The 26,401-nt window shown below is 39.6% G+C and overlaps 1 protein-coding gene across 2 annotated transcripts; it reads left to right on the top strand.

Moving 5' to 3' along the window:
• The first annotated feature begins 2,194 nt into the window (after window positions 1–2,194).
• On the top strand, window positions 2,195–23,949 carry TSPAN9 (tetraspanin 9). Of its 2 annotated transcripts, none has more exons than XM_042810570.1 (7): window positions 2,195–2,245; window positions 13,432–13,623; window positions 15,199–15,273; window positions 16,775–16,876; window positions 18,746–18,877; window positions 18,979–19,062; window positions 19,862–23,949. In XM_042810570.1, exons 1-7 carry the CDS (start codon window positions 2,207–2,209, stop codon window positions 19,931–19,933), a joined length of 696 nt encoding a protein of 231 aa, XP_042666504.1. In that variant the 5' UTR covers window positions 2,195–2,206; the 3' UTR covers window positions 19,934–23,949. The 2 variants fall into 2 exon arrangements, with proteins under 2 accessions (XP_042666504.1, XP_042666503.1); XM_042810569.1 differs by lacking the exon at window positions 2,195–2,245 and adding an exon at window positions 11,279–11,347.
• The last annotated feature ends 2,452 nt before the right edge of the window (window positions 23,950–26,401 follow it).

Raw genomic sequence — 26,401 nt, 5'->3', positions numbered from 1 at the left:
AGATAAAACTGTCAGCAAGTCACAAGACATCTCCTTTCTACTCATCTCTGCAATGTGTATGCTCCCTAGCTGTCTCGCCTTCAGCATTAGAGTAAGGCTTTCAGTTTTTGGACACACTCTCTCTTAATTCCAATAATATTATATTATATTGTGTTATCTTGCATTCTGATATCTTATTTAGTAAATTAACTTTCCTCCTCAGATTGTTGCCACAGTTTTGTTTTTGGGCCCATCTCCCTACTCTTTCCCCTTTTCCCTTTTTTCTTTTCCTGTGGCATGGGTCCATGGGTCCCTCTGCCTCATTAGTCAAAGAACCAGGCCAAAGTGGCCCGTAAACTGTTGGCAACTGGAATGGCTCAGGATGCCAGACAAAAGCTGGGGAAGCGCATCTTTGCTAAGAGGCTTTTCAGCCTAGCTATGAAAACTTCAGCCTAGGTTCATCAGAGCATGGTAAACAAAGTCTAGAGAGAAGACAAGGCACAGAGAAGATGAAAGTTTCTGGTGAAATGAATGTGCACCCTTCTGTTGGAGAACTGCAAGGGCAGGGCTGCTCTAAAAGAGGAGAAGACCAGGAGCCAAGGTTGTCCACAACAGTGCCCTAGTGAGCTCAGTAGACCAAGATTACACTGGAAGCCAAAAAGAAAACTGGATGTACGTAAGCCCCTGGATCCACCGAAATCTCCAAAAGCACTGAGGTGGCTGAAAAAGCCGTGGTAAAGCTGCTGTTATCTTTGAGAGGTCATACTGATACTAATCTGGGAGGGTTTCTGATTATTTGGAGAGGCATTTAGCACAATCCTTCTCTCCCCAGAAAACAAGGAAGAATACCCAGAAACCTATTGGCTAGTAAGCCTGAGGAAATCATCATAGGAGCTATTTCCAGGTGTATGAAAGACAAGAAAATGGCTAGGGAAAGCCAACACACATTTACCCAGGGCCTAAGAGACTGATAAATTACCACAGTGAGGCAACCCTTTTACTCCAAAGAGTGGAGAGGAGTGAGTGGCTTGGAATTAAGCATGCTCTTTATCACAGTTTGCACAGTTACTTTGTAACCAAACAGTTGAGATATGGCTTAAATAAGCGAAAGATATTCACGGTGGGTGAATAACTGTTAGATTATTAGGCTTAAGAGTTGTAATCAGCTGTTCAAATGTTCTGAAAGTGAGTTTAACACTTCCATTTCTTAGGAATTGATATTAAGGCCAATGTCATATAATAACTTCTTTATTTTTTATTTTTTTAAAGATGGTACATCAAGAAACATACAGATTTTATTTGGTATTTTACCTGGACTGTTTTATTTGGTTTTGTGCTCCTCTTTGGAAGAAAGGCATAGACATCCTGAAACAAGATCTAGAAAAATCCATCAGAATCATTTGGGAGTGTTGAATGTATGACATACAAGGAGCATTTGAGATAACTGGGTTTGTTAATTGTAAGAGGAGTAGATGATCTCACTGCTGTAATCAGCTACTACATGGAAGGATGCATGTAGTCAGGCTCTTCTTGGAGATGTGCAGTGATAGAAGGCCACAGTCACAGGTTGAAACAAGGAAAATTGCGAGAGGATATTGGGAAAAGAATTTCCACTTTCAGGTTGGGTAAAATTCCAGTTTTGTGCTTACATATATTCACAATCCCCATCCTTGAGCATGTTTGTAACATGACCAGGTCTCCTGGTTTCAGCTAGGATGTAGTGTCTGGTATGATGCTATATTTTGCCTATGGGAGAAAAACACACTGATTTTTCCACTGTTGCCAAGCAGTTCTGCACAGAGTCAAGGACTTTCTAGCTTCTTGTTCTGTCCTACCAGTGAAGAAAGCTGGGAGGGGACAGAACCAGGCTAAGCTAAATTGGCCAAAGGAATGGTCCATACCATATAATGTATGGAAAACTATAAAATTGTGGGGAGCTGGCCAGGGGAAGCTGCCATAGCTCAGGATCTGGCTGGGCATCTGTTGGTGGATAGTGAGGAATTGCGTTGTGCAGTCTTGTGTGTAGTCTGCAAGATGAATAATTCAAAAATTCCCTGATTCCATGTTGTGTAGCTTTATCAGTTGGGGATATTCAAAAATAGAGACTCTCAAGAAAAAAAGATTTTAGAAAGAAAATTGTAGTTGTTTTTTTGGAGCTTTTATGAAAACCAGCAGTCACCATTAACAGATTTTTTTTTTTTCCCAGGAAGAAACACAGTCGTGTTATATGATCTTTTTGTATGAGCAAGAAAAGAGTTTCAGCATGGTAAAGGCTGTTTTTCTTTGTGGTTATTAAATTTGTCATCTGCATAATGAAAAGAGGCTTCTAAAGAAATCCTTAATATGCCATCTTAATGTACATTCATTCAAGGCCTTTTTATATAACTTTTTCTTCTGAGATTTGAAAGCAGACATATCTACATTACACCATAACAACAGCAATTAATACCAAGTTTGTGTTAATGCTTCTCCTCCCTGTAAATATATTGTTGCTCTGGTACAGACTTCCTATTTTAGGACTATTTTGTGTTATTCAAAAATGCTTTTTCCCCATACATCTGGAATCAGAGTTCTTCTAGGATGGGTTTCTGAAGTATTTCAAGAGTAAAACAAAACAAGATACTATTAGAGCTAAGACTGAATGGTGGCTACTTTGCGGTATTTTTGCTGGGGCAGGGAGTTAGCAGCACCATGATGTTTCCAAGACTGAAATAATTCTAGGGTAGTTTTGGCCACAAAGATGATCAGAGCACTGGATCACTTCTGCTATGAGGACAGATTGAGAGAGCTGGATTTGTTTAGTCTTGAGAAAAGAAGGCTCTGGGAAGACTTTACAGTGGCCTTATGATAGCTGAATGGAGAACACAGAAAAAAATGAAGAGGGGCTCTTCATCAAGGAGTGTAGTGATAGTATCATAGAATCATAAAATATCCTGAATTGGAAGGAACCCACAGGGATCATTTAGTCAACTCCTCAATCTACACAGGACCATGCAGAAATCAAACCCTATGTCTGAGAGTGTTGTCCAAATTCTTCTTGAACTCCAGAAGCCCTGCTGCCATGATCACTGCCCTTAGTTTCAGTGCCCAATCATCTTCTCAGTGAACAACTTTTTCCTAATATCCAACCTAAAACTGCTGTTGCAGCTTCATACTATTCTCTTAGGTCCTGTTGATGGTCATCAAAGAGCACAGATTAGCACCTGACCCTGTGATCCCTTCGTGAGGAAGCTGTAAGCTGCCCTGAGGCCTCCTTTCAGTCTCCTTTAGGCTGATTATTAATAATAATTAATTATTATTAATTATTAATAATGTCATTGCACTAGAAGTCAGTTGTTCAGTGGTCGTGATAGCTGCCAAATATTACATGATGCATATTCAGGAATAATCCATCTGCCAGTACTTTCAAATAATTCTGGCAAGGTTTGTATTTCTATTTTAAACTGTGTAAACGGAAATTGCTCTCATTCTTTCAGACTTGAGGACAGTTCATGCAGGACCCTGAACTTCTAGGTGTGGGTGAAAGGAGCGGATTCTGTCCCACAGTGGAACAAGTCCAAGACCTCTTCTTGAAACTGAATATATATAAGTCTATGGGGCCAGATGATATGCGTCCCATGGTTCTGAGAAAGATGGCTGATGTGGTTGCTGAGCCACTCTCCATCATATTTGAAAAATCATGGCTGTTGGTAAAATCCACGGTGACTGAAAAAAAGGGAAACATTAATCCTATTTTTAAGAAAGGGAGAAAGGAAGACCTGGGAAACTACAGACCAGTGAGCCTCACCTCTGTGCCTAGGGAGATCATGGAGCAGATCCTCCTCATTACCATGTTAAGGCACATATGAGATGAAAAGGTGATCTGAGACAACCAGCATGGCCTCAGCAAGGGCAGAACTTGCATGACCAATCCAATGGCCTTCTGTGATGGAGTGGCAGCCTCAGTGGACAGGGGAAGGGCCATGGATGTCATCTACCTGGACTTCCACAAAGTCTTTTACATGGTCCCTTCTCTCTAAATTGGAGAGGTATGGATTTAAAGGATGGACTGCTCAGTAGATTAGAAATTGGCTGGCTGGATGAAGCCAAAGGTTGTGATTAGTGGTTCTGTGTTAGGGTGGAGGCTGATCACAAGCAGTGTCACGCAGGAGTCAGTCCTGGGACCAGTGCTCTTCAGTATCTTCATCAATAACATAAATGATGGCATTAAGTGCTCCCTCAGCAAGTCTGCAGATGACACCAAGCTGAGCGGTGCAGTCAATACACTGGAAGGAAGGGAAGCCATGCAGAGGGACAAGAAGTAGGCCCATGAAAACCTAATAAGGATCAATAAGACCAAGTGCAGGGTGCTGCACTTGGGTTAGGGCAATCCTGAGTATTTCACAGAATCACAGAATCACAGAATCACAGAATTGTAGGGGTTGGAAGGGACCTCCAGAGATCATCGAGTCCAACCCCCCTGCCAAAGCAGGTTCCCTACACCAGGTCACACAGGTAGGCATTCAGGCAGGTCTTGAACATCTCCAGAGAAGGAGACTCCACCACCTCCCTGGGCCGCCTGTTCCAGTGCTCCGTCACGCTCACTGTAAAGAAGTTCCTTTGCACATTTGTGCAGAACTTCCTATGCTGCAGTTTCTGGTTGTTTCCCCTTGTCCTGTCTCCACTCACCACTGAAAAGAGTCCGTCCTTGCCATTCTGCCCCTCACACCTTAGATACTTATAGACCTGGATCAGGTCCCCTCTCAGTCTTCTTTTGTCAAGGCTGAACAGACGCAGTTCACTCAGCCTTTCTTCATAGGGGAGATGCTCCAGGCCCTTCACCATCTTCGTGGCCCTCCGCTGGACTCTTTCCAAGAGATCCCTGTCTTTTCTGTACTGGGGAGCCCAGAACTGGACGCAGTACTCCAGATGAGGCCTTACCAGGGCAGAGTAGAGGGGGAGGATCACCTCCCTCAACCTGCTGGCCACGCTCTTTTTGATGCATCCCAGGATGCCATTGGTCCTCTAGGCCACAAGGGCACACTGCTGGCTCATGGCCAACCTGTCATCCACCAGGACACCCAGGTCCCTTTCCGCAGAGCTCCCCTCCAGCAGCTCATCCCTCAACCTGTACTGGTGCATGGAATTATTCCTCCCCAGATGCAAGACTCTACACTTGCTTTTGTTAAACCTCATCCGGTTTTTTCTGCCCAGCTCTCCAGCCTGTCCAGGTCTCGCTGAATGGCAGCACGGCCTTTAGGCGTGTCAGCCAATCCTCCCAACTTCGTATTATCAGCAAACTTGCTGAGGGTGGTCACTCATGGTCAAGATTCATCAAGTTCATTGATGAAGATGTTGAACAAGACCAGACCCAGCACCGACCCCTGAGGAGGAACACCGCTGGTTACAGGTCTCCAGCGATGACACTCTGCGCGCTGCCAGTCAGCCAGTTTTCAACCCACCTCGCTGTCCACTCGTCTATCCCACACTTCCTCAGCTTTGTTATAAGGATGTCGTGGGAGACAGTATCAAATGCCTTGCTGAAATCAAGGTAGACTACATCCACTGCTCTCCCTCCATCCACCCAGCCAGAGACAACATCATAGAAGGCTACCAGGTTGGTCAAGCACGACCTCCCCCTGGTGAACCCGTGCTGACTACTCCTGATAACCTCCTTTTCTTCCAGTTGTCTGGAGATGACATCCAGCACAAGCTGTTCCATCACCTTTCCAGGGACAGAGGTGACGCTGACTGGCCTATAATTGCCTGGATCTTCCTTCTTGCCCTTTTTGAAGACTGGAATGACATTGGCTACCCTCCAGTCTTCAGGCACCTCCCCCATCCTCCAAGACCTCTCAAAGATGACCGAAAGCAGTTCAGCAATCACCTCTGCCAGCTCCCTCAGCTCCTGTGGATGCATCCCATCGGGTCCCATGGATTTGTGAACATTGGTGTTGCCTAGGCGCTCCCGGACCACGTCTTCCCTGACTGAAGGGAGGTCTTCCATTCCCCAGATCCTCTCACTAACCTCCAGGGTCTTGGATTCCTGAGGGGGAGCTTTTTCACTGAAAAAACTGGGGAAAGATCTCCTCGAGAGCAGCCCTGTGGAGAAGGACTTGGGGATCCTGGTGGACGAGTAGCTGGACATGAGCCAGCAGTGTGCAATTGCGGCCTGGAAGGCCAACTGTGTTCTGGGCTGCATGAAAAAAGGGGTGGCCAGCAGGGAGAGGGAGGTGATTGTCCCCTTCTACTCAGCTCTTGTGAAACCCTATCTGGAGTACTACATCCAGGTCTGGGGCTTCCAGTACAGGAAGATTTTGGAGTTCTTGAAGCGGGTCCAGAGGAGGGCCACTAAGATGATCAGAGTTCTGGAGCAGCTCTCCTATTTAGAAAGGTTGAAGGAACTGGGCTTGTTTAGCTTGGAAAAGAGAAGGCTGCAGGGAGACCTCATTGTAACCTTCCAGTACTTGAAGTTTTACATATAAAGGAGGGGGAATTATTTTTTATGAGGGTGGACAGTAATAGAACAAGGGGGAATGGTTTTAAACAGAGACAGAGAAGGTTTAGGTTAAATTTCTGGAGGATCTGAAGTTTCCAGATCCTCTAGTGGAACTTTAGTCTCCTTGATTTTCTTTTTTTTTTTTTTTTGGATTCGTCAGGGATCCAAAGATCCTGCTGATTGAAATCCTTTTCACCATCTTATGATATATTTCTCAATTTTAGAAGGGAGATTCCATTTGAACATGAGTCAGTTTGCCCCATCAGAGCTGTAATTTTATTTTCCAGTTGTTTGATACAGACTTTTAGAAGGTCATTTTCGTCTTTCATTCCTTCCTCAGATGAACGACCATGCGGTCGTTACTAGTAAAAAGTCTGAAGTGCAAATCTTAATGAGGAGCAGCTGAGCAAACTGGAATGGCTTAGTCTGGAGAAAAGAAGGTTCAGAGAAGACCTTATCATTGTCTACAACTACCTGAAAGGATGTTGTGCCAAAATGGGACTTGTGCCCTGCTCCAGCCTAATTAATGATAGGACTACAGAGAATGGCCTCAAGTTATGCCAGGGGAGATTCATTTTGGACATTAGAAAAAAACTTCCCTAAAAGAGTGGTCGGGTTCTGGAATGGGCTGCCCAGTGGGTAGTTGAATCACCATCCCTGGAAGCGTTCAAGAAACATTGAGATATTTAGTGGGAAAATATTAGTGGTAGGTGAATGATTTTGGAGGTGTTTGCCAACCTTGGTGATTCTATGATTTTAGTAAAAACAGCTCAGCTTTACCTCAGCTGGGGACAGTGGTGAGATCTCTCTCCAGCTTTCACTATTGAAATCCGTATGCTGTTCAGTGTTAAACAAAACTAGACTTTGTGTCTAGAGTGCAGAACTGTGAGGGTTTTTTTTAACATACTTTGTTCTCTGCTTCTTTATTTTTATTTTTTTTTATTTTTATTTGATCCTCAGTTTACAGACATTCAAACTATTGAGCATTCTGTTCCCTGTACATCTGTCTCCTCAGAGAAGAGCTGTGTTGCTTGCATGATGTTAATATCCATTTTAAATGCAGGATAGATAGAAAACCATACAAGAATACCAGCTGGTAATCTGTGTAACATGAGAATGTTAGTTACTACTACAGAATATACTTGTTTTTTTTCTCAGATCACACTGAGGAGACAGTTGACAGTTAACATAATATAACTAGTGTAACTTAAAATAGAGATGTTTTAACTCAGGAGTTTCTGTGCTCATATGTGCCATACAAGTAGAAAAAGCACAAAAATATGCACAAAATAGTGAAATGTGTGGGCTGATAAGATGGACTTTTTTTTTTTCTTTTGTATTCTGTGTTTTCTGTTTCTTAACTTTTCCCTGATTAATTATGCTAGTGCTTTAAATTTGTAGGGTTTTTTCCTCAAAAGGATATTGGAATTAGAGAAAGAAGATACCTCTGTGGGGTACAGAGGTGTTATTATTCAATCTTAAAGGTGAGAGGTCTTGTATTTGATAAATAATAGGATTTTGACTGCATTTAGTTTAAGTCATAGTACTCAAGTACAATAATGACTTTACTCCCCATAATGGATAATATGTATGTATTATCCAGATTGACGGGAAAATGAAAAGATGGATAGGAGAATCTAAATGCAGTTTATGCTAGGTTTTTTTACGCAAAATCTCATCCCACTAGAGCCATACAATATTCTTTATATCTGTCTGCCTGAGTTATGTTGTTTTGTGGAGGTGAAATATATGATGGGTTTCAATCAGAGGTCTGGATCAGCATGAATTCTGAAGTAGGATGTGTCCTATGGTGACATGGCACTCCAGAAAAATTTAAGTCAGATAATCTCATCACAAAAATTCTCCTGTAAAAACTCAGGCCTAAGATCATGACACTGAATGGGTTTATCATATCCCCTATCATGCACCAACTTCTGGTAAAATTGAATGATACGGTGAGTTGTTAAAAGCTACACTGAAAGCAACGCACCCATTTAAGAACATTTAAGCACTGAGAGAAGCATTTGACAGAAGCCACCTGGTTGGTCAACACTTGAGGATCTATCAGTCGCGATGGTCCTGCCCAATCCAGCTCCCTACATACTGTAGAGGAAAATAAGGTTCCTGTAGTACGTGTAAAGTGCATGTCAGGAAGAGCAATTTGGGTCCTCCCAGCTTCTGGAAAGGGCAAACCTCTCTGTGAAATTGTGTTTGTTCAGGGGCCTGGGTCCAATTGGTGGGTGATGCAGAAAAATGTGGATATTCAGTGTGTACCACAGGGGAATTTAATGTTGTGGGAGTGCAGTCAGTAATTCCATGCATGTATATATATGTGCGTGTGTACGTGTGTGTGTGTGTGTTTAATGCATGTTAATTATTGTTTTTTTGTGTATATGTATATATATATATATGTTAAGCATGATGTAGTGATGTGAGATAAGGGGTGGAATGTCATGATTTTATGACTTTTGTTATCAGTATTCCACATCATAACATCATGGAGTGCACTGGCAGTTAAAGAGCTAAAGCTCCAGTTCCATTGTCAGTATTTCCAGGTATCTAGTTCTCAGTAGAGAACTACAACTCCCAAGAGGCTCACTGTTTCATTTCCATTTTTCATTCAGCAGGAAAGATAAAAGCTGTTCACAAGTCATGAGATGCCCCTTTTTTTCCCCCTTCTTGCTCATCTGTTGTTGTGTGTTCCCTAGCCATCTCGCATTCAGTGTTAGAATAGGGCCTTTAGTTTTGGACACTCTCTGTTTCTTTCTCATTTTATTTGATTTATTAGCCTCAATTCCAATTATATTGTATATTGTGTTATCTTGCATTTTGATATATTATTTAGTAAATAACTTTCCTCAGATTGTTGCCACTGTTTTTTTTTTTTAGACCCATCTCCCTACCCTTCCCCTTTTCCCTTTTCTCCTTTTCTGGGGTGTGGGTCCTTGGGTCCCCCTCCTTCATTAGTCAAGGAACTAGCTGAACCAGCCTGTTTTGATATGTGCCCCCTCCCCTTTTTCTTTTTGTTTCGGACTGTTTTTTTTTTCAGCCTGCTGTTTTCCTGTCATGGACACAGATGTAGAGATAACTCCGTGACACTGTATATGTGAATTATCTTTTTTTTTGTGTGTGTCGTATATAGAATGCTGTTGTCTACTTTCTTTGTACCCAAAATAAATACCACCTGTGGGTGTACCAGTCATTTTCTGAAGGTCTATGTGTTTTTCTACAAAAGCAGCCCAGGATGATAGAAATTCTGAGTTTCTTAGGAAAGACTGAAAATTATAGGACAGGGAAATTCTAACTGATTTGCAGTTTGACCTGAGATCTCCTGGTTAAGGTGCTAAAAAACTCTTGAATGTAATTCTAAATAGCTATAGGGTAGTGAGTATTTTAGGGAGGAATAACTTATATATCTATATGCGTCTTTCTTAAGCATGGATAACCCAGACATTAAATACAAGACTCCTTATTAGAGTATGAAAATATGGATTCATATTTGCATTTGCATATTTGCATTTGCACTAGCAGGTATGGACCTGGATAATTTCTTAGTCAAAGAACACATTGGCAGCTTGACAATTAAGGCAGTCCACTGTAGTACAAATTGAAGCAATCTAGTATTGCAGTTGTGCTTTTCAATGTAAAGAGTCAGTCATGGGAAGCCTCACATTAGATTTTCAGGGTTTTTTTTGTTGTTGTAAAAATGTTAGATGAAAGACCAAGAAAGATAATGATAATCTTTTGTTTGGAAAAATATGTTTAAAATAGGCATTCATAGATCATTGCGTATTGCCATAATTTGTTGGTTTTCTTCTCAATAGTTGCCATTTAACTAGTTCTATTAAGACTTTAGGGTGAGTGTATCAGGTAGCTTAATAACAGATGATCCAGAGGTATTACAGGTGTGTATACTCTGAAATTAATGAAAGAGCATCTGTACATACTACCTCTTACTTACAGATGCTCTTTTAGTAGGTGTTTGGTTACTTGATTTGTGATTAAAAAAAAAAAAAAAAAGTTAGATATAGGGAAATTAAAGCTATTTGTAAGTATCAAGTAAAGCCTTACTTGAAATATTTAATTTCATTTCTTACATCTGTTAAACTTTCAAGTCATGCATGTGTCAGTAAACCAAACAAATTGCATCTGGGATAAGAAAAGAAAGCAGTGCCTACAGTGTACAGAACACAGTGCAATAAATGAAATTCCATTAACAGTCTTGTGGGTTTATTTTCAGCTGAACTTAATTTCCATTTTAATGAACTTTACAAAGACAGACATAAAACTGAATCTGTGACTCAGTAGTGGGCATAGACTGTGCTTTCCTTGGAAGTAGCCTGCAGAATAAACTCCAACTTTATCAGATATTTGAGAATCCATGCATAAGCAAGTTGTTCTAAGTGTCCTTAAATAGGACAAGCATCAACAAATATTAGTTCACAACAGATCAAAAAGTTGGGAATCTAATAATGAATCATAAATCTATAAGAATCCAGGTTTCGTGACTTCTTCTGTGGCAGAGTGCTTCTTCCTAAAGAAAATAATAGTAATCTGAAGTAATTAAGTCTGAATAACAGTTGTGGGATTTTTTTGTTGTTGTTTGTATTTGGTGTTTTTTGTTGTTTTTGTTTTTGCATTGAAAAAATTGCATACAGGAAATATTACATTGATTCAGTGTTGGCATGGAGCGCTGAGTCCTTCAGAGTAGGCTCACTGCATTATACCCAGATGAGTCCAATGGGCAATGGGATTCATATTCCTTACATACAGTATTTACATACAAGTTTTCTTTCACTGTGTACGTATGATCCAGGTTGACAGTGGTTTCCTCAAATAGTGATGCTACTGTGTGACAGTCACAATCTGTGGGAGTTACCTGATCCACAGGTATGTGAATACCACAAGAGTGGGTTCATAGTATTTCATAATAAAAAAAATTGAGATTTTGTTTCCATGAATTTCTGTAGTATATGTTACTACTAATTACTACTAGTAAGGCAAGTATATATTGAAAGTTGCTACAAAATTACTGTAAGTAAAACAACTATGTACTTATGATTAGTTAGTTATTTATGTGCCTGTACATAAGGGTACTCAAACCAGATGCTGACCCAGACTGCTCACTGTTCAGTCCCATCACATTGTGGAAATCATCTGAGGTAGAAAGCTGTTTTATGAAACCCTACAAGACAAGTCATAGAAACTGTTGAAGGTGAATTGAGCTAATTTGCAGAAGTGAAGGCTACCCAGCTAGCTTTAGATATCACTGAATGAGAAAAGTGGTCAGTGCTGTGCCTGTGTATTGACTTACGAATGCTGACAAATGCCATGTGCTTGCAACAACAGAAGCAGAGCAACTGGCAGAGTTGCAGTGGCAACAGTGCAGAGGCAAGCCTATCTGAGCCACTACACTGTAGAAAGATATAGCTGCCAGAGGAGAGAACCTGGATGTGTAAGTACATCATGTAGATTCTCACATACTCAAGTATTATGCCACAAAAGAACATCAAAGCAACGAGCAGGTGGATCAGGCTGCTAGAATTGGAATGACTCAGGTAGAATAGGATTGGCAGTGTAAGTTGTTCATAGCTTGCAGAAGGAGGTAAACTAGGTGTAGATTAAGAAAAGAGAAAGCTAATAGAGCAGGAAGACAACAAGGGCATATGGGAAGAGGAAGAGAAGCTCACTTATCTCTTAGGCCAGAATGAAGACAAATTGAGTCAGCAAAGAAAAATCCAGAATCATAAGGATTCACAACAAACAACTTTGAATACTATCATATGTGAGGAGAAATATTTTTATCATTAAAAGGTTTAAACTAAAAGAAGATAGATTTAGATTGACATTAGGAAGAACTTATTTACTTAGAGAGTGGTGAGGTACTGGAAGACATGGTCCAAAGGAGTCACAGATGCCTCATCTCTGGGAGAGTTCATGGCTGTGCTTGATGGGGCCCTGGGCACTCTGATCTAGGGGGTGCAACCTTGTCCACAGCAGGGGCACTGGAGCTCATTGGTTTTTAAAGTCCCTACCAACCTAAGCCATTCTGTGTTTCTCTGAAAAGTAGATTTGGCGCAGAACTATAATACTCCTTTTTAGAATATCGCAGGTTTAATGAAAACACAGCTAACTGTCTACTGATTTCACTGCACAGTGATCACAGATCAGATGGGAAGTTCTGTATCAGCCATTTTAAACAAATATTAAAAAATAGCCAGCTTTCAGTCCCACTGTAGTATATACATCACTCTTGGCCATTCTTCAAGAGACCTGCCATATGACTATGGTAGAGAACTTTATTTCTTTAACCAAATATTGTTAAGAGTGATGAGAAGAAAAGAAAAAAAGTTAATTTTGTGCTTTATTAACTTTGCATTTCCTCTGGGTTCTGCCACTGGCAGAGAGTAGTGGAAGTTGATCCTGTAGATAATGAATCTATAAATCTGATTGTTATTGAATACTGACAAACAACCGTGATGCTATGAGAACTCATCAAAAAACTTATCCAGACTAATGGGACATTATGACAAATATTTATTGAAATGATAATGTTTTAATTACCGCCATGACTTCTTTGCTTGGCCAGAATGAGGAACTATGAGGCTGGATACTCTGAGAGATTGTAGGTGGTTACAAAAATATATGTGTTGTGGAATTCTTTCAAATAATGTTTTTGTCCTTTCTACAGAAAAGTTGCGCTGGGTTGTGTTGCTGGGAGATAAATTGGTAGCCCTACTTCATCTGCTGAGTCTTCAAAACTAGAGTCCTTTAAGTGGCTTTTAACTAGATTTATCAGTGTAAATTGCATGCCTAGGTTTAGGTAAGGACATTTAATTTAATTTTGTTTCTGCACCAAGTCAGTGAGAATGTTACTACAAAACAGTTAACTGGGAATTTGCTTGAGAAATTCCTTCCTTTCAGAGAGCAGAGGAAGTAATCAATGATTAAACCTTTATTTTATCTCTTTGCAGTTATGTGGCTGTGGGCTCCTGGGCGTGGGCATCTGGCTGTCAGTATCACAAGGAAACTTCGCCACATTTTCTCCTAGCTTTCCATCACTTTCAGCTGCCAACCTAGTCATTGCCTTTGGTACAGTCATCATGGTGACCGGCTTTCTGGGCTGCCTAGGTGCTATCAAGGAGAATAAGTGCCTACTTTTGAGTGTAAGACATCAATGCTTATTTTTATGAACACTGTTGCTTTGTGATTATTTTGTTAAAAAATATTTTCACCAGTGCAAAGCAGTCCTGTGGATCACTAGCATTTCCCTTAACTGCCTGTCTTCCGTAGGATTGCAGTATGACATCCCACAGGTTTGGTCACAGTAAGATCACTGGTGCTTTAGCAAATGCATCCTAGTTACTGTGCATTCTTATGTATTAGATACCAAAGTACATTATTCAGTTACCTCTGAATGAAGTGTAGGGTCAAATAGATAGCCCTTCTGAAAATGTTTGTTAGAAGGACTGACTGGAAAATCTTAAGCATAACTGCTTTTGGATTCCAGTCATAATTGCTCATGGCTATTTTCTACTTTGTCTTTAGATAAGATCTGTGTCAGAGATTGGTGGAAAGCATCTGACCTGAAGTCAGGGTCACTGCCTGGCATTACCATTTAAAAAGATATAAAAAAATAATAATCTGGTAATTGGCAGCATTTGTCCAGCAAGGAAGCACAGAGTTTGAAAACCCCTCTTAGAAAACACACCGTGGATCTCTCCTCTTGCATAAACCCAGGAGGTTTCATCATGATTCTCACCACTCCGAAGGTGAGAGAAGGGCTTCCAAAGAAGACAAGTTCCAATTCAATTGAAGCTTGTGAAACACAGGTTCTGTATTACTGAAGATCATGTTTCATGTGTAAATGTCTCCCTTATATGCTGTTGGGGAGCAGATGAGCAGTATTCCTTATACCACTTCAGAAAATTAAACTGAAGGACGAATATGCGCTTGCTCACTCTCTGCTGTTTTGTTTTGTTGATTTTTTTTGGTATGTTGTACTTCTGGGAAAGGAAATTGAGAATAGTAATGGGGTCTATATTGCTCATTCGCATGAACTACTACACCAACAGAAACAACTTTTCTTTTTAAGAGTGTTTTTATTCTTATAAGGCTCTCAGAAGTCTTTGATACAAATTATTGTGTGTTTCTGACTTTTCAAGTACAGCACATCACCCTCCGTTTCTCCCACTGTGTATATGGGGATGCCATGGCTATGTGGCATACCACTAGTAGCTAGAAGGTTGCTTCTGGATATGAAGAGCAATTAGAAGCCGTTGAAGCTCATACTTGGGCTGCCCCCTGCAGAGAGAGATTTCAACTACAGACAGTTAGAAATAGAAATGCTGAGTCACTTGACTGTTCAAACAGGGAGTCAGATCTAGTTAAAGCCTACCTACAAGGGAATCATTCCTGTAGCACAACACATTTATCTCTGTAGTAACAGATGACGTGTTCTGTAGATTATATGACTGTGTGTACAGCTGAAACTTGGAAACTGCTAGTAGAGCAAAATCTAAAATATAGAAATTACTAAACAGCGTGCTTCCTCATTGATGGTAAGACCTATAGGAACTTTAGTGACAAGATAGTATTAACAATTAACATACTTGAACAGTTTGAATTCAATTGCATATTTTCAGGAGTAGAGGAAGGGCTTGGTGGACAAGGCCTATGATCTCCAATTCATAACTGTCTGTTTTGCAAGTGTATATTCACAGTGTTTTTCTTTGTTCTAGTTTTTCATCGTTTTGCTGATAATTCTCCTGGCAGAGCTGATATTACTAATTTTGTTCTTTGTTTATATGGACAAGGTAAGCAAGTATGACAACACAGATTAATTATCTTTACTAGCAAGTAAAACAGGTTCAATTAGCTTTTGTTAGATGAAAGTGTGAAGGTTTTCTCTGCTTTTCAGTTTGGCAGAGATCTTAGCTGTTTTCTGCAAGCTGCTTCTGGGGGAAAATGAAGGGAGGAAATTATAAGGAGAGCAAGTAGGAGAAAACATGTTTCCCCCTGAAATAAAAACCGTGGTCCAAAGCCTTCTGTTTACTCCTATCCTAAAAGTTAAGATACCTATCAACATAGTTATTTGATGTCTCTGCAAAAAGCTGATAATCTTATGGATCTGCGTTCTGGGAGGTTTGGATTTGGTTATCTTCTTAGGGCCAACCCTTCTACAGAAAACTAGAGGAGCAAGGAACGAGTCTGGGGAGTAGATGAAGAGGTAGCTTCTCATAAAGCCCATTGTATCCTGCTATGTGGTAATGATTAAGAGAAGCAGTAACACTGACTGGCTTAGTAGCCCAGTAAGACTGAAAAAATCCTGAGTGAATTGGAGTGATCTGATAAACATAGGACAGAGCCTTATGCTATGAGCATATCCAGATTCATTTCGAAACAGATCTCTTTCCATATTATATCTCTTCTCAGGATGTCATGATGATGTATGCCACTTTCAGGGAGTTGAGGTGAACTGTTTTTGAATAAAATGTGAAAAAGGAATAAAATAGATCTTACAAAATAGTTGTCCTCAATGCCTGGATCTATACATAGGCTAACTATTTCTGTTCTGCCAGCTCACTCCTGAGTTGGCAAGCTGAGTTGGCAAAACTGCAAACTGCTTCCTAGCCTTTTTCCAAACCTTCATTGGATTTGGCTGTCAGAGCCAAGATATATTCCTACTTACATTAAAAATTCCAGGCTTGGAAAGAAATTTATATGACAAATAGGACATATGAAACCTCTTGCTAAGCATTCCAACTTCCTCCTTTGAAGCAAGAACACTTTCGAAAACTTTAAATCCTGCAAGCATGTCCCAACAATGATAATGCCCTTTCTCAATTGATTTCATATTGGCCATTAATTATAGCCTGAACTTGTGCAAGGAACAACTAAGTTTGGGAGATGGAGACTCCGGTTTTAGGATATTAGCAAATTAAACTAGGTTACTGTCATGAGAGGCTGCTGTGATATATTGCCAACATCTGTCTGTGACAAAGTTAACATAACCTCAGCTTATGCTGATTACTTTGGTTAGTTTGGATCAGATAACTGTATGATAGACTCTTACCAGATGGGAAACTGTTTAAATTCTCATGAAAATTAATCCAGGAGTAATTAATCTGTGAGACAGACCTTGCCTTGACAGGTGCTTGAAGAGAACTTATGATAGTATTGGAGATAAGAGAGATTTTTCTGCCTGTGTTAATTTTGTGATGTGACAAAAGAAATATATTCCATATTCAGGTCTGCACAATTTGGTCTTTTCCTACAAATAGCAGTGCACTCACATTCAGTATTTGTATGATGCAGGTCAGTGAGAGCGCAAAGAAGGATTTGAAGGAAGGTATGAAGCTGTACAACTCAGAAAATAACGTTGGGCTGAAAAATGCATGGAATATCATTCAAGCAGAGGTAACTCATTTTCTCATTAGAAGAAAACAGCAATTTGGCTACAAAGGTTGCCACAGTCTGTTAACTGTAGGATCTCTTTTTAATTTAAAAGATGGCTAATACAGGCTTTTGTTTCGGGTCTTGCACTCAAATATCCGGAAAGTACTCTGAAACTCAGAATCAAGAAATACTTTGTAATATGAAAGCTGCTTACCTCTGTCTGAGAACTGTGTTTGTCATGTGAAAGTATAGTCTGTAACAGAGGAAAAGTAGCAAAACCTTCATATATAGAACAGGACTTACAGTCAAATGCAAATTACCACATTTTGGCATTTGGGCATTTGTCTCTGGGACAAAAATGCTAACATACCTTGGATATAGGATTGGGTTTTTTTAATGTCATTAAGTATTTGCTTTTAGTTATCACTAGGCACAAAAAAAGCCCTTGAAAAACGGTTGTTTAGAGGATGTAAAGAAGTAGTCAGCCTCACCTCAGTGCCTGGTATGATTATGGGAGAGATCCTGAAACAGATATTCTTGGAAGCTATACTGAAACATGCAGAAAGCAAGGAGGTGGTTAGAGACAGCCAACATGGCTTCACCAAGGGCAAATCATGCCTGATGCAGCTAGTGACCTTCTCTGAAGGAGTTATTGCATCGGTGGACAAGGAAGGGCTACTGATGTCATCAACATGGATTTCTGTAAGGCCTTTGATACACTCCCCTACAATACTCTTACAACTAAATTGGAAGCCTATGGGTCTGATAGATGGGCTGTTAGATGGCTAAGGAATTGACTAGATGGCTGCATTCAAAGAGTCATAGTCAGTGGCTCCACATCCAAACGGAAAGCAGTAATGAGTGGTGCCTCTCAAAGATCTCTGCTGGGACCAATACTACTGTACATCTTCATCACTGACATAGGCAGTGGGATTGAATGCACCCTCAACAAGTTTGTGGATGACACCAAGCTGAGGGGTGCAACTAACACTTCAAAGGAAAGGGATTTCATCCAGAGGGACTTTGGCAGGCTTGATGATTGGGCCCTTGTGAACCTCTTGAAGTTCAATGAGGCCAAGGTCCTGCACATAGGTTGAGACAATCCCTGATATCAGCACTGACTTTAATGAATTGATGGAGTGCAGCCCTCCCAAGAAGGACTTTGGGATGCTGATGGATGAAAAATTGGAAATAAGATGGCAATGTGCACTTGCAGCCCAGAAAACTAGTTGTATCCTGGATGCTTCAAAAGAAGCATGGCCAAGAAGTTGAAAGCGATTATTCTCTCTCTCTCTGCTCTTGTGAGACCTCAGCCTGGAGTTCTGCATCTCCAGTTCAAGAAATGCGGGATATGTTACATCAGATCGAAAGGAGGGCCACAAAAAATGATCAGAGGCTGAAACTTCTGTCCTGCAAAGAAAAGTTGAGTGAGTTAGGGTTTTTTTAAGCCTGGAACAGAGAAGGCATCAAGGAGACTTTATTACAGCCTTCCAGTGTATAAAGTCAGCTTGTTTGAATGACTGAGAAGAACTTTTCTACTGTACTACCAGGATATGTAGTGACAGAACAAGAGGTAATGGTTTTAAACTGATGGTCAGTTGATTTAGGTTGGATATAAAGAAGAAATTCTTCACTAGAATTTCTGGAGGAAGTTGTCCAGAATAGTAGTGGGTGACTTGTCATTAGAAGTGTTCAAAGTCAGTTTGGATAGGGCTTCAAGCATTGAAAAATATCCTTGCACTTCACAGGAAATGCGGAAATAGATGACCTTTAAGGGTCCCTTCCAACCCAAATCATTCTATGACACTATGATTCTAGCTGAAAGTTTGCTGTGGTATACCTTTCACAAATTGCATATAGTTAAGGTAATTTATTAATCTTTTGCCATAGATGAAGTGCTGTGGTGTAAATGACTTTACGGATTGGTACCCAGTACTGGGAGAAAACATTGTCCCAGACCGATGCTGTACAGAAAACTCTCAAGACTGTGGACGGAATTCCACTGAATTAGTATGGAAAACGGTAAGGTCAAGTCTTAGAGAGGGGTGGGAAGGAACAAAATAGAGGGAATGCATATGAAAGAAATACCTTGTAACCTTGAGAATTCGATTTACATCTTACAGGGATGTTATGAGAGAGTTATGACTTGGTTTGATGAGAATAAGCATGTCCTTGGCTCAACTGGGATGTGTATCCTTATAATGCAGGTAATGCTGGTATGATGTGTGTCAACACAGATTTTACTTGCTCTGAACATCCTTGTTTCTGTTACATGAAAAGTGGTCCTCAACTGCTTTGAGTTTGATCATGTTTTCAAAAATGTCAGATTTATTCTATGAGCTTATTTGAGGCTTTATCTTTGTATGGAATGCAGGTCAGTCATCATGCTGACCCTCAAAGAAGACATGCTATAGTGGGGTTTCACTTATCTGCATTTTTACTTCAGAGCCTGGGGTTACCAGGTTTATTATCCGTTTGTTACCTTGTCTCTTAGAGCACTGTACTTTTTTAAATTTGGAAGCAAGTTCTGGAAATTGCCAGAATGAATTAAATAATGGGTATTGAACTGAGGAAGTTAATATGTGCATAAAAAAGGAAATGCAGATGTATCAACATAGTGTAATATTGTTTGGGCACTCCTGTATAACTGCTGTACTTCGTACAGATTGCCAGAATCTGATTTCAGTCACAGGTTTTTGGTTAATCAAGCACAAGATTTTGGATAAAAAAGTGACACAATTATGTTTTTCTGATTATTTTTTTTTTTGGCATGTGTGACCAAGACCCCTGAGAGACCTTTTTGCTTTCATCACTGCTTTAACAGATGATACATCTTCAGGCATTGCTGTGTGCCTTTATAATATGCATCCTAGTTTACTGACAGTGCTGATGACTGAGAAAGCTGACTAGTTTAGAATGTCTTTTAAAACTAAAGTTGGACCATGAACACAGTGTAGTTTTGGCCATCTTCTTGTACTGAAGCCTTCATTGTTTGCTTTCCTTCAGATTCTTGGCATGGCCTTCTCCATGACACTCTTCCAGCAGATTCACAGGACTGGCAAAAAATATGATGCCTAAAGCCTCTGAAACATTATCACATCAGCCCTTCTGTTTGATCATAAAAATGAACAAAAGGAGAGACTGCAAAGAGTATCAAGCCAAGCCCTGCTGAGTGAATCCGTCCCACTGTCTGATCTACTTTGTTGTTACTTGTAGAGATATTATCACAACTTGTTGTTTGATTCATATTTTTCTCTGTTTCACATTTGCCATTTATTTGCCAAAGAGAGGGGGAAAAGCTCCCGAACACATGGATTTTCTAAACAAAATCATACATCTGTTTCGAAGACTATTCCCTTGACTTAAGAACACGTTTTGCTCTACCAATACATGCTAAATGTGCAAAAGTTATATAAGTTAAACTTTAAGGGAGAATTCTTCAAAGTCTTCCATTACGTTTTCAACCCTCATGTTCAATTCACTGGAAGTCTTGTAAAAGCTACTCTAACTGGGAGTCCTATGAATTGGAGCTTCTTGTACCTGATGGTGTATACTTTTTTGTTATGATAATGATGATTATTAATATTATGATAAATATAGCTTAGAATTTAGTATCCTGATTTATAGCTTCTATATAGTATATCTGTTTTTACACATTTATTGTACATTAGTGTAGAAACCACTGTGCAACCTCCTGAGGATATGTTTTTCAAAGTTGACAGTTGGGGAGGACAGATAAAGAAAATGTTTCTCAAGTTCACTACTTGAGAAACACTCCTCCTACCTCCTACTTAATACTCCTGTGACGCTGAATTTCAGTGTCTTTACCCAGCCAGAGCAGACTGTGACACTGTAATTGGTGCTCCTTGTTAGACTGTTTTGATGTTATGCTACTTTGAAATCTAAAAGTAATGGCTAAGTGAGTAATTCTCCCTGGCATAAAGGAGAAAGGTTGCAGTCTGGCCTGCTGGTCACTTGGCAGCAGGTTTCACAGACTGTATTGTCTGTTTCAAAAAATTTGCATAAAGCATGGTGTGCTGCGGGATATTAGAAAGAGGGGTAGCAATTTTATTACAATTTTGTCATGCTATGCCTTTCAGTGAAGTGGTTCCATGAAAGAGATGACAGCTATCTCTCTGAGCTGGAAAAGATGTCTCTGGACAGAGAGGAACATGAATTTGATTAAAGAAGAGCAGATTCAGAAAAGGGGCAATTTCCAAAAGAAACTGAGAGAGACTATGCACTGTCACACCTTCAGCACAGAACTGGTTCATGCTGGGAGATTGCCAGATCTATCCAGTGATGTGATCAAGAGTTCACTGAGATGCGATGCATATTTTTTAGCCATATTCTGACTACAAAATTTGAACAAAAATTCTAGTTTGAATGCCATTTTATTGTAAGCCAATTCCATTTACTTTTTTTTTTTTTTTTTTTTTTTTTTTTTTTAAAGAAATCTCTCCTAAGTTTTACAGTGTTGTGAAGGAAGAAGAAAAGGCCATTAGAGCATGTTGTGTTTTAGCTCCAGTCAGGGCTTAACTAAGCTCTGAAAGGAATTCTACTTTATATTAATTCAGCTTATATTAACTGGCAGTTAGAGGGGATCTTTGTAAGTTACCTCATCCAGTGTCACTCTCAAAAGAGAGCTGTGATCTATTTGAGATGGAATTCACTATGATGTTATTAGACTGAAAAACAGAAACTGCTAAGGATGGAGATTTTATGCCTCTGTGGTATCCCATTCAGAGCCGTGCCATGTCAAACTACTCCTGTGGTAAATACATTTCTCCTAATGTCCAGTCTGAATATTTATGTTTTAATCTCTGCAAATACGTTGGTTTCGTTGTATAATTCAGCCAATCTTTTCATGATGAGCTGAAATAACAATTGGGCCGCTTCCTATCTGGAAAGTATGAGTACCCTGTTTTATCTTCCTAGTAGGTTCTGTTTGCATTTGTAAATCAGACAGCATTTTGTGTGGACTCTCTCACTTTTTGATGTTCCTTTGAGATCAGTATGATGGAAAGAGTGTGAATGCATGGGACAAGAGAGATGAATTTGTATTTTGGGTATTACAGTGATGAAGGCCATTACTAATCTTAAAGAATGGCCCTTGTCCACATGAGCATGATGTCTGAAGTTTCATAAATCTCTTGTTGCCTACTGAAGAACACTGTATGGGCTCAGCTATTTAATTTGCATTGCCTTTGAAATCCAGGGAAGGAGTAGAAGGGAAGCACAGTAACTGAATCCAGTTTTAATTCCACTTCTAACAAAAATTGGGACCAAGAACATCTGAGCCTCATTGGAGATGTTGCTCATCAAAGAAGAGGCTCTGATGCCCAGTATACTTGCTGCTACATGTAAGACCATATACAAAATACCGTATACAAAATTACTAAAATGTGTTGCTATTTCTACAAGAAAGACAGAACAATTTTCATCTAATGACTCTATTACATTCTCCCTTTGGTCAGAGGTGCTTTACTTTTTTTAATTTTCTTTGGGGTTTGAGAAGAATAAGATGCATCACATCACATCTGTCCTCTTGGGTTGCACAGTGGTACGTGCTACAACTTAAATTTCAATCTACATACAGCTTTTATACAAAAAAAAAAAAAAAAAAAAAAAAAAAAAAATTATTAAAAATAATAGGAAAGTAAAAAAAAAAAAAAATTTAAAGTTCATCAGTAAAACAGAAGAAATGCATAGTTGCAGATTTGACTATTTTGCCTTCCATCTAAACTTTTTTTAGAATGCTTCATTCCATTTCACAATCTAATAGTAAATACAATAGATCTTAATCTGAAGACTACTTTTATCATTCTAAACACAATATTAATTGAGGTAGTTACACAAGCTTTGTGTATTCATCTCTGTGAAGCCACTCTACAGTAAGGTAGTCTAGAGCAGGGCTGGTTTGTGTCTCTAGCTGACACACTGATGTGGGAGAAGACAGACATCCTGAAAGGAGAAGAAAAGTAATGCCATTTTCTAGGCAACAGAAACAGCCTTGGAAACTGTGAGGCTGCATCAGTACGTTTGTCATGGAAACACTGTCTCGTAACTGTTTGGTCTCGTGTATATATGCACTTTTCTTGCTTATGCTAATGGGTGGCTTTCTCTGCGTTTTCCCCAAACATCATTTTAGTTATTTAGCTGCAAATTTTTAGCATGTTTTTAAATTTAAAAAAGTGATAATTCAGTAAAAATGTATTTAGTATACACAAATATTGATTTGTATCAATACATACTTCTCTGCATCGTGTTTTCTTGAAAGCAGAGTTCAAGTGTGTGAAAATGCTGTTTCTTTGAATATTTCTTCAGATTGTAGTGTATCTGCTGTCTCACTGTGCTTTATGTTTGGAAGCTGCATCAGCGCTTAGCAGAGACATATTGGGAAAACTGCTTGAAAACTGTGGAAGTGAAAGCAGTGAATTATGTTCCCTCTTGGTGGTACCAAGGTTTTTAGTTATAGGAATTGCAGGTGGAGAGAACTGAAAAGAGCACACTCTCTGCACATAGCATGTGAGATGTTACCAACAATGGCGTAAATTTATCAATGATAACAGATTAGTTGTGTATTCTGTGCATTGAGTTCTTGGACTATGGTCAAGTTATGCCAACCCTCTTACAACTCTCTTGTGTCCCTCCCCACTGTCTCCATTACTATTAATATACATGGACTACAAACATACACAGGAGTGCAAGCAGAAGACAGCAGAATTGCTCCTTGTGGTCTTTTTTGGGCAGTATGTTGGTCAAGTATAGAGAAGACAAGAAAGAAAAGGGTATTTTCCTAGCTGATATTTTTTGGGAGCAGCATGGAATAGGGCACACATTCTGATGTAACTTACTTTTATAGGGTTGAACAGCTTCATCCTGTAGCCTACTGGGGAAACATGGAGATGTTTGCCTGCAGACTAGCCAGCCGTCTGTTGTGCAGTAGATAGTAGACACAAAGACACAAACAACATACCATTCCCACCAGGTGATGTTTGCACCAGTGTTTCTTCTATGCAATACCTTTTTTGCCTTTATATAAAAGTTTTTTTAATAGGATGATACACAAATAAAGGATATTTTAAAAGGTGCTTCTTGGAGCTCATTTCTTTCCCACCCTCTTTATCACTAAAAAAATACCTAAAAGATGACTCACAGAGATCCATTCCTACTTAAAAGTCGCTGAGATTCCACAGGAGTTGCTTGAATGTGTTGGTAAACAGTGAGCCATTTGGGCAGGACAGAAGAAGGATGTGGCTGAGATAAAGGGCTAAAGCCAGAGAATATGTGCACAGAAATGGAGATGTATTAAGTCAGAAGGATAGGACTAGAATTTGAAGCCACTTAGAAACAAAGAGGGAGTGGATAGTTCAGAGTATCTAGTGTTGAATGAATGGAAGCTAGTATAGTATGAACTCTGAAAGTATTGTGTCTTGCAATCCAAAGGATTGCGATTCGAAGGAAACTGGAACTTCCATACTGTTTAGTTTGTGAGTTGAGTGTGAATCGAAGAAATAGACGTGTAGAAACTTAACAGCAAAGTTTTGTTACTGCTAAGTCAGGTATTCTTCATCAGTGGCACCAGAAAGCGCTGGGGATATTTCCAACATAAGCACTTCAAAGATTACATGTTCATCACATGATCAGAGTTCATTATATTTCCACAGATGGTACATATTCATGAATTACACATGAGACAATTAACATATACATGCTCAGACAGTGATTCATGAGGTTTCCGGTCTTCTATTCCATGGTATCTTCTACCATCTATTGTCCTTTTAGCATTATGACAGTCCAGCCAACAGTCTTGTACTTCATCCAGTGATCTTCCTTGCTTGTCCTCTAGATGAACTTTTTTCATCGACGCACCAAAATAGTGGCATTTGTTCACTCTGCACTCAGCCATTATTTCTGGACATCTGCTCATCCTTGGATAGAGATAAGTTTGGCAACCCGATTGTTTATTTGTTTGTTTGTTTGTTTACTGGGGTGTTAACCTGCCCTTTAGTGATGTATACTGGGGTGCAGAAGGTAAGGAGGATAGTGAGGAGTACTTGATGCCTGCCTGTTGCATCCCAACCTAATCCCAGAGTGACACAATTTGGCCTTGTGTGGAGGTCTCTGCTTTCATTATTGTGTTTCTTTTGCCAAGGGTCTCTTATTAAAACAGAAGAACCTTACAGCATGCTTTCTAGTCTATAATGTTACATCCACACTGTTTGCAACATCTAAAAGCTATTACAGTAATGCAAGAATTAATCACATAATACAGCAATTCAACAACTTTATTTTTAAAATATGCTACTAAAATATATGGTATTTCTACTTTTTTCATATCAGCTATTTCTAAAAACAAGTAACAAATTACGTTGTGCCCTACTTCAAATCAAGTGGAAGAAGGCTGGAGCTGGAAGTTTTACTAAAGCTAGGGTTGGGGAAAATATGTGAAGTGAGAGTTGTGGGGCCTAGAATTGGAGAGTCAGTCAGAGTGAGAAAACTAAAACTTTGACAGAGAGAAGAGGAATGGGTATGGAAGCCATGTATGCTAAGAGGAGGATAAATGGAATTTGGAGTTGAAAAGTATGTTGGGAGTGTGAGCTCTGGAGGCAAGAGTATGCCTAGACAAGCAGAGAAAAGATTGTCATTGGAAGGTGCACATTCTGAGGGAAAAAGAGACAAGAGGTATAAAACATTTTAAGATAATAGGAAGAAGACTAAAGCAAGAGGTTATCTGTATTGAGCGAGACAATGATACTGTGATTACATTCATTCCACTAGTGACAACAATCTTCAGAGAAAAAATGTCTTTGCAGCTTTCACCTGTTTTTAGCAGCCCCTTCCCAACCCCACTCTAGCTGTAGCCTCTCAGCCCTAATCAGAATCCAAACTGACCCATAGTCCAAAGACTCCAATCCATGACTCAAACAGATGGATTTTAATTACAGATTGCATTACCTTTTTCAGTGCCTTACTTTTCCCACTGCACATGCAGCGCTCTATATTCTCTTAAACTTTAAGTATCTTATAGGTTAAGACCCTCTTTTTCAAGATCCTCAGTCTTCCTTCATTGGCTGGCCCTTTTCAGTACCACTGTAATATGCTTTTGTGCTTTTCTCTGATTGTCATCCTTTACCATAACCTGTAGGTTCTTATAGGACCTCACTTATGCCAGAAAATTATTTTTCCTGAGAGAAATTTTATCTGTAGCTGATGCTTTTGTTTTGGTAATCCTATTTCAGTCACAGTTGTCATCCAAAATCCAGGAAAAAAAACTCTAACTCTAGTGTGGTGTTAGAAAGTGGTATTCCTTTATTCCTCATGATATGTATCAGGCAACTTGACAAACAAGCACAGAGTTCAGGTTCTACATTTAAACAGTTGAGACATACATATAAAGTATATAGGCATACATATTCATTCTTTTCCAAGAACTCCTTTATATATGCTAATATCCCACTCAGTAGTGTCTTGGGTGATCATATGCCCACTTACTTTATTTTTCCATCATCAGCGTCATCGCTTATGGCTGACCTTTAGCTG

The sequence above is a fragment of the Centrocercus urophasianus genome, unplaced genomic scaffold (genome assembly GCF_019232065.1).
Source record: "Centrocercus urophasianus isolate 14NV4802_14NV808 unplaced genomic scaffold, USGS_Curo_1.0 seq_12, whole genome shotgun sequence".
Taxonomy (NCBI): domain Eukaryota; kingdom Metazoa; phylum Chordata; class Aves; order Galliformes; family Phasianidae; genus Centrocercus; species Centrocercus urophasianus.
This window is presented reverse-complemented; position numbering and strand designations above follow the sequence as displayed.